The following is a 9,139-nucleotide window of genomic DNA, read 5'->3' as shown; positions in this document are numbered from 1 at the left end:
TACCCATCCCAATAGCTTCTATAGACTATAGTCTATAGTAGCTAAAAATTGCCTTTAAAAATACAAATATGCAAATTTCGCCACGATTTGAAGAAATCTGACTGAAGTCACCCTAAGCAAACTGCATATCAAATTTCAAAGCAATCGGACAAGGGTTTCAGAGTAGAAGATTTTTTACCAAAAACACCAAAAAATGCCCCAAAAATACAAATATGCAAATTTCACCAAGATTTGAACAAACTGAAGTGAGGTCACCTCAGTGAACTGCATATAAAATTTCAAAGCAATTGGACTTGCGGTTTCAGAGGAGAAGGCAATTGTTGACGGACGACGACGGACGACAACGACGACGGACGACGACGGACGACAGACGACGACGGAAAATCAACCTATTTGATCAGCTCCACGTCGCTGACAGCGCGCAGCGGAGCTAAAAATGTGATTTTGAGCAATATGTGGTGCGTTATGTGTAGGTCACCTTTAATGGGAATTGAATATTTGCAGGAAAATAGGATGACATTTCCAAGAAAATAACAGAGCTTGTGCCTTCAATGCTTAAAACTAAGGGCCCCTAATTTCTTTTACTTCTCTCTTGTCAATGCTATACATTCATTCATATCAAGCATTTAAATTTCTGACGGTTCTCTTTTCATAAAGTCACTGTGGAGTTTCAGCCAGCATTTATTCCTTTGCCATTTATTTCACCTGTAACTTAATCATTTTTCTTACACTTGTTTGTCTCTGATCAAGCTTTGTCTTTTGTGAATTATTCCAGGAGTACTTCAATATTAAAACCAACAATTGTGACAGCCACCCTACAGGGTAGATTTGACTTTTCAGATCCTCAGATTCAGATCCTCAGATCCTCAGATTCAGATCCTCAGATCTCAGATTTCAGATCCTATAACTTCAGATGCAGATTCAAATTTACAAACCTTTTACAATACCTGTATTAACAGTATGATAGCAATTTTTCAAAAAATAATTTGAATATGACATATACAAGGCAGTTATGAATGAAAACAAAATAGTCGGACGTGTACATAAACATTTTGGCTTAACAAGTTTCAACAAACACGGGTCTACAATTACAGATTAGCTAACTTGTTTCTTCAGACCCCCTGAATCTGATTTAGCCCGGGTCACTGGCTTCCAACATGGATTAGGTATATTCCCTCGCCATCAATATTACGAACGATGGTAAAATACGGACTGCCGATAGCCAGCATTTACATGATCGTCGCGGTCTTGATCGTTCGATCGCTGGTGTGTGTTTATCTCTATGTCTCTATGTATTGACTATAGAGGGATACGTTCACATGATGATATAACAAGTCGAATCATTGCGCACCCTGTCTTCGACTGATGACGTTCTGATTCTGAGATCGAAGTTTTTAAGTTCAAGATTCAAGATAGAAATAAAATAATTTCTAAAGCCTTTTCAAATCTAAATTATATTTTATTTATTAGTATATCACATCTAACTTTGAAAGTTGTGAAATTTTAATTCCGAATCTGCATCTGAAGTTATAGGATCTGAGATCTGAGATCTGAGAATCTGAATCTGAGGATCTGAGGATCTGAATCTGAGGATCTGTTCAAAAAGTCAACTCTCCACCCTACAGCTGCTGATTGCTCACATATATGTTACATTTCTGGGAAGGTGATCAGATCAGTATTTGAGGTGTTGCACTTGAAGTTGTATATAATTCTAGGGTTTCCACCACCTTACTGAAGAATTTATAGTGCTGCAGCAACTTGGAAATTTTCTGAGCTCAAGCATGTTTAACATCAAACACAGTTATGATCCCTATAACCTTCAACATAATCAGTGAAATTATTTAATTTTAAAAGAGTCAGCTATTTGGTGCCTTTGTCTTTGACAGTAGGGAATTTGAGGTGAGAGTGTTTTGCTTTGATGCTGCCTTGCAAACTTGAGCTACATGTCATTTGGAATTAAAATACATTTGTCACTCTGCATAATAATGAGAAACACTGCTGCCAACTAGTGCCCAGGTAATTGAACATTCATGATGTACATGTACAGAAGTGGTGACCAATAAAAATGATGGCAGTTTGACTCTTGATGATTACTTCTCTTCGATAGCAATCAAAAGTTTCTCGTCACAAACAGAAAGTATTGTAATTATTTCATAACTGTCACAATGAAAACAATGATCAACAAAAAATCTGTGATTGTGAAACAGTGGTGATTAGGTCAACAAAAAGTCAATATAGTCCTCTTCATAAAATAATACAATAATTTGTGTCATAAACATCAAATCATGTCAAGATATCCTACCAATCAAAATAAAGATCATTTCCTCATTTTCATTTTCATAAAATGCATAAACATTGTAAAAGATCAATTCAAGTCTCACCTTTCTCTGGCTCCTTTGATGGGTAGTCCTCACCAACAATTTCTGCAATCTTTTCCTGAAGCTCTGCATCATATTTCTTATCAGATACACGTAGCTTTGATAGCTTATATTTAAAGTCATCTATGATTTTGTCCTTCTCCTTTATTCTATCCTTCAGTGCTCTTATTTCTTTCTCAATGTTTTTAGGTTTCAGGTTTTCTAATTCATTCTTCAGAGAGTAGATGTCAGTGAGCTGCTTGGCAGCTACACTTTCAGCACTTTGACGAGCAAGAGTGTTTTCTCTATTCTGATTTTCTAAGACTAATCTTTGCTGTTGTGCTTCTGCTAGTTGGTTCTCAAGGATACCCTTTTCTGTTTCAAGTGCAAAAATTTTCTCTTCAAGCTTTCTCTTTTTTTCTGATGACTCTATCTTAAATTTTGAATTTTTGTTCAAAGATGTAACAGCTAAGTCTAGATAGTAGCTGATGTCATACAATTTGTGTTGTTTTGGACTAACATCATAGAGAAGTAAACTTTTAGCCTGTGTGCTAACAGAGTGTGTCACATCTATTCTGGACAAGATAGGTGTACCGCCTCCAGTGACCACTTCCTCCAGATCTGAAAGAAAGGAGAGTAGATCTTCAAGTTTTACATTAATTGTAATGGATTCAACGATTTTGTGATGGGACCTCTAACCTGTTTGGTATCCAGACATAAAACCTGAGATCTGTTCCAGATCATGAAATGTATTGTACACAGGTGATCACCAAACATAACGCAGATCTAACACCAAAGGAAATATCAACCCTGAGTATGTGTCGCTTTAATATCATCCTACAACATCATGACAGCTGCAGTGACTTACAAGGTGGAAGTTTGATATTGTATATGTCAGCAAGCAAATTTGCGATAGTAAAGGTGTGTGTAGCCACAATTACTGTTAACAATGAAAAACCACAGGTTCATCAATATCAATCCAAAACTTATTACCTGTGTTACTCAAGTCAGCACCATCTGTGTCTTTCACAAGATACCTTCTAACTCCCAGCAATGCTAAGATCTCAGGCCTGCAGGATAAGACATGCCGAACTTGCCCTGTCATTTTCACAGGTAGTTGTAGTATGTCATAGTGCTTCCCTTTCCACCTTGTATATGTTCCACTGTTGAAGATCAAGGGTGCAAATCTCTCTGCAGAGTGTTGGATTTCATCCTTTGGATCAATCTCAAGCAATAACAACTGAGATGGTTTCCTACCTGCAGAAACAGGAACTCTCATAAGTTAGAAGAGTGGGTTACATTTATTGTTATCTTGTTACCAATAGCATTTTCACCATAGCAACGTGTACTGAAATTTCATCTCATCATAGTATTTGAATTCCACTTGTCAGAGATCACACTCCTCTTTAATAGTAAAAATACCGTCAATGACAACTTGGGCTCACATTTGTTTTGATGTGGCAGGCCAGAGTGAGCATACTTAACTAAGTTTACCCCTGTGAACATGCATACCAAGTTTCAAAGCAATCGGACGAGCGATTTCAGAGAAAATGATTGTTTGACCAAAAATGGGGTAAATTGCCCAAACAATACAAATATGAACATTTCACCACAATTTGAAGATACTCAACTAAGTATGCCTCTAGGTACATGCATACCAAGTTTGAATGTAATCAGAATAGCTAATTTTGAGAAAATTAATTTTTGACCAAAAATGCAAAAAAAATTGCGCCTTAAAAACACAAATACAAAAATATCACTACAATTTTTACACATCTGACAGAAGACAACCCTAGAATTAAGAGTATCAATTTTCAAAGCCATCAAAGAAATACTTTGGAAGGAAATGTTTTTTTTGGACCAAAAATATGGAAAATTGTCCCAAATATACAAACATGAAAATTTCACCAAAATTTGAACAAATCTGACAGAGGCCAACCCTAGGATAATGCTTACCAAATTTCAAGGTAATGGGATGAGTGCTTTAAGAGAAGAAGAGTTTTTGTCCAAAAACGGGAAAAATTGCCCCAAAAATACAACTTGCAAAATTTCACCACTATTTGAACAAGTGTAGCTAGGGTAACCATAAAGAACATGCATACCAAATTTCAACCAAATCTGGCCAGTGGTTACAGAGTTTTAGCAATTTGCAGGATTTTCCCTTTTTGCACCTCATTTGCATATTTTTGACAGTGACATGCTCATTTGAACAAATACACTTCTCCACCCCTAGGTGCACCTGTACACCAAATAATAAAGGTGGTAGGTGCTGCAGTTTAGGAGTTTTTGATGTTGCCGGACATACATCCACACATACTTACATACATACATACATACAGACATAAAGATGCCGCCGACCTACCCTATAAGCTCTCTTTGGTAAACATACCTATACCAAATGTGAGCTATGATAGTATGGGCAAATGAGCAAATGTGAGTCTAAAATAATAAATTGAATAAGATTTTCCCAGCCCTGTATGATTTAACAATGCCTGAGGAGTGATTGTATATAAAACTTCAAGTTGAAAATTGTATGAATTATGGATTAAAATGTCATAAAAGAGATAACAGAATAGAATAATTCTTGCGTTTATTACATACAAATAAAGACAAAAGTGGCTCACATTACCTGTCATATCAACTTCAGTCTGAGATGCTTGCTGCTTGCATAGTGTGGCCTTTTCTTTGGTTTTCATAAAGTCATCTTCGCCCTTCAAATGGAATTTGTAGCATTTACAAAGTTAATGTAATTTCACAAGTTCTTCCATCACTTCATGATTGTAAGTTTTCTTAGTTAACAGTTTGATTGAAAACCCCAAACTTTTGATCTTTTAAAGTCAAAGTTATTATTCACCATTTATCATAATTGAGAACCTATATTTTTAAACTATATGCCAAAATTAATGACAAAACTTTGTATTAATCAAAAGCTAAATACTGACCATAAAACACCAAAACTTGCTATTCTTACCATTGCATATTATAGTAGTACGAGTAATTGCAGTGTGCTTCAAGTTGAATAATGTGTCAAAATACCACACATTGTCCTCAAATTTTACACTCTTAACTATATTCAGAAAATTTCAAGGCAAGTAATTTTTTTGTTTTTAAATTTTTTGACCATTTTTCAAATTTTATATGGCTTATTTGCATATTAGTCATTTTACCAACTTTGGTTTGAGCAAATTATATCTGAATGCTGTTAGGAATATATTAGGCAAATGTTAAAGTTATAGCAGAAGTACTTTCTTAGTTAAGAATGCTTTTACCATTTTCAGGATAATTTATGCTTATTTGCAAACTTGTCATGTGAGCAACTTTGTTGTAACCTACCAAAATCTGCATCACAATGAACCTGAATGCCACCTTTCACAGAGCTCCACAGCCAATGTTTGGTTTAAAAGATGTATATGCGATATATGTAGAAAACGGTAAATCTGAAGGTAATCTTTGTTACTCACGTCAGCATCAAAGTGTATTTCCTCAATGTTCTTCCTCTCAAAATGAGTGTAGACTTCAACTGGCTTAACACCTCCACCATCACCTGAAAGCAAATAACAGCTATTAAATGTCACTGACAGCCAATTATTCATGAAAGTTTCTATTAATTCTCAAACTTACATCTCCTAATGGATGCATGCATGCAATTATTACATGATTCATCACACTACTGATATATAATATAGTCTTACGAGAAAAATATTTCCACTTACGATTAATAAAGAAAAGCTCAACTTCCTTGAAACTCGCTTTATTATATGTTGCTTTCAACTGCAGCGTTACTCCAACTTTAGCAGCAATCTCTCTCACTTCATCTGTTATCAGGAGTGGTTCAAATGCTTTGGCAAGGGTTGTAGACTTGCAGGTCTGCTTCAATCTGTAGAGATTATAGAGGCCTGGTAACCTCAGTAAGATCCCAAGGGAGTCTGCTGTCAGACCATGTGGGGTAACATCACCAAGGATGTCACTGCAGATGTCATCAATTTCTTGAGCGCCATCATTATCATTCAACACTTCTTCAACCTTGTGCTTTAATCCATTTTGACAGTCAGTCAATGCAGTTTCTGCATCTTCTTTACCTTCCTGCCTGAAAGGTTCTTTATTTACTCCAATGGTAAGTTTCAGTTCATTGGATCCTACATTGCGGCATGGGGAAAAATAAATGTTTTACAGCATTTGATATATATCATGGAAGATAAAATCGCCAACACGAAACAAATTGTAATGTACCATTTGATTTACCTCAAGTATCATCTACATGATGGAATATTAAGTATTTGCGTCTATTTGATGTAGCATCACCAAGAAGTTTCTTGTTACCAAAATTTCTTTTCAGTTCATACTAAGCACTTTTGATGAAGAAAAATAACTGGTAGTCTCCATGCTAAAAAAGTAAGAAAGTCAGCTATCATAGGAATCCAACAAAATACAATAAACTATATGAAAAGCATACAATGTTTGTAATTTACATGGAACCTGATTTAATGATCTTTGCCTTCATTTTCCTTAAAAGCAAACAAATGCAATGTACTATAGCTGGTACACATAAATATTACCTTGTTCTTCTTCTCCAGATCCAGTGTATTTTTCAGCGCCAGGTTCCCTTCCTGTCGAGATTTCAGATTTCATCTCTCCAGGGTTTTCAACACCATTGCTTCTCTTTTCAGCCTTTTCAGCTTGAGTTTCTTCACATCTGCCTGAAACAGTTCCTGGTTCACCCATCTTATGCAGTGCCATTGTTTTTTGTGGGTTGTGACTTTTCATAGCACATGTTTTCATTGGCTGTGATTGCCCTTCCTGGTTCCTTGAGTTACATCTATTTCTGTCACATCTGATTCTGATGTCCTGGTTCTCAGTAGTTCTGATGTTTCACCAGTTTCTGTATTCCCACCTTGTGTTGCTTTGATTTTGTGTTGGTTGAGACCTGTCCTACCTTGTGGTGCCATTGCTGTTTCACCCATCATAACTGGTTGCTCACTTACTTCTTGTTTTCTCTTCTTTGCCCTGGTAGCTTTACCTCTTTCTCCAGACAATGCATGTTGTCGTTTTGTGTGGTGCCTTGATTTCCCTCTGGATCTAGGTGATTTTTTCATGCCTTGAATCTTTGCTTGTTTTGCCTCTGTTGTTTTTCCACTGAGCGTCTTAGTTTGTGATGGTTTCTCTGTTTCTAAATGTTTTCCTTCTTGCTGAGGATACAGTGTGAATGCGGCTCCTGCATGTTCTTCACCTTCCTGCATGAAGGGTTCTTTATTTCCTACAATGGTAAGTTTAAATTCATTTGATCCTACATTGTAGCAGAAGGAACAGTTAATAGTTTTCAGCATCTGACAACTACCCGCAGAAGACAAAATAGCCAACACAGATTAAAATGTTATGCACCATTTGATTTACCTCCAAGATCGTCTATATGTTATCTGCTGAGTCTATATTATATCTGTTGTCTGTATTACATCAATTTGATAGCATTTTGCAGAGCAGTTTTGTGTTACCAAAATTTATGTTTGGTTCGTACTACACATTTGATTAAGAAAAATAACTGGTGAATCATACGCTTAAAGAAAGTCAGCTATCATAGCAATTCAACAATATACAGTGACCCACATGGAAAACGTAAAATGTTTGTAATTTACATGCTCACTGATTTTATAATCTTTGCCTTCATTTTCATGAAAAGGAAACAAATGCAATGGGTACACAAAAGAAGTTATCACTAGCTGGTACACCTATTACCTTGTTCTTCTTCTCCAGATCCAGTGTATTTTTCAGTGTCAAGTTCCCCTCCTGTCAGCAAATGAGATTTCATCTCTCCAGGGTTTTCAACACCTGTACTTCTCTTTCCAGCTTTTTCAGCTTGAGTTTCTTCACATTTGCCTGAAACACTTTCTGGTTCCACCATCTTATGCAGTGTCATTGTTTCATGTGGGTTGTGACCTGTCCTAGCACATGTCATTGGCTGTGATTGTGCTTTCTGGGTTCCTTGAGTTTCATCTATTTCTATCACCTCTGACTGTGATGCCAGGGTTCTCTGTAGCTCTGATGTTTCTGTGTTCTCACCTTGTGTAGCTTTGATTTTGTGTTGGTTGAGACCTGTCCTATCTTGCAGTGCCACTGATGTGTCATCCATCTTAAGTGGATGCTCTCTTATTTCTTGTTTTCTCTTCTTTGCCTCAGTAGCTTCATCTTTCTTTCCAGATGATGTCTCTTGTCGTTTTGTGTGCTGTCTTGATATTCCACTAGATTTAGGTGATTCTTTCATGCCCTGAATCTTTGCTCGTTTTGCCTTTGTTTTCCTCTTGCTGAACATCTTAGTTTGTGATGGTTTCTCTCCTTGCTTTGATATCGCTGATTTGGTTGGGTTTGTATTTTGCGTTCTAGGGTTCTCTGCCTTTCCTGGTTGCATATTCAGTGTTTCTATTCTATTTGCCTCAGATTGCATTTCCTGAGTTTGTTGTTGCTCTATTGTTAGTTTTTTCCCAAACTTCCTTAGATTTGAAGTTGTTTTCTGTTTTTCCTCTACTCCTTGTACTCTGCTATTCATTCTGGTCTGTTGTAGTGACTTGTCAGTTAACAAAGATGTTAACTTTGCGCTGCCTAAAAATATGTCTTGATGTGCATTTAAAGATTTTTTCAGCATTTTTGCCTGTGCAAAAGCTACATCAAGGTCTTTCAAGGTCTCCAAAATTTTATTATGATACAGCTTTTTTTGTAGACCATGAATGATATATTCATTTGCATGATATTTGAAGTGTTTAGTTATTAAACAAGCTAATTGAGAATCATCT

The 9,139-nt window shown here is 36.3% G+C and overlaps 1 protein-coding gene across 1 annotated transcript; it reads right to left on the bottom strand.

Annotated features, from left to right (window-relative positions):
• Nucleotides 1-2,370: 2,370 nt before the first annotated feature.
• LOC139143194 (uncharacterized) lies at nt 2,371-5,053 on the bottom strand. Its single transcript, XM_070713329.1, has 3 exons — nt 4,987-5,053; nt 3,351-3,614; nt 2,371-2,978 (listed from the first exon to the last, which is right to left on the bottom strand). The coding sequence occupies exons 1-3, from the start codon at nt 5,051-5,053 to the stop codon at nt 2,371-2,373; spliced, it is 939 nt and encodes a 312-aa protein (XP_070569430.1).
• Nucleotides 5,054-9,139: the final 4,086 nt, after the last annotated feature.

This window comes from Ptychodera flava, chromosome 1 (assembly GCF_041260155.1).
Source record: "Ptychodera flava strain L36383 chromosome 1, AS_Pfla_20210202, whole genome shotgun sequence".
Classification (NCBI taxonomy): Eukaryota; Metazoa; Hemichordata; class Enteropneusta; family Ptychoderidae; genus Ptychodera; species Ptychodera flava.
Note: the sequence above shows the minus strand (reverse complement) of the source record. Positions and strands in the feature narration are given on the sequence as shown.

Excerpts from the sequence above, each read along its gene's own strand:
- LOC139143194 (XM_070713329.1), bottom strand. The coding sequence starts at position 5,053 with ATGAAAACCAAAGAAAAGGCCACACTATGCAAGCAGCAAGCATCTCAG. Across the intron at positions 3,615-4,986 it reads GACTGAAGTTGATATGACAG|GTAGGAAACCATCTCAGTTG; the intron begins GTAATGTGAGCC and ends CTGTTTCTGCAG. Across the intron at positions 2,979-3,350 it reads TGCTGACTTGAGTAACACAG|ATCTGGAGGAAGTGGTCACT; the intron begins GTAATAAGTTTT and ends CCTTTCTTTCAG.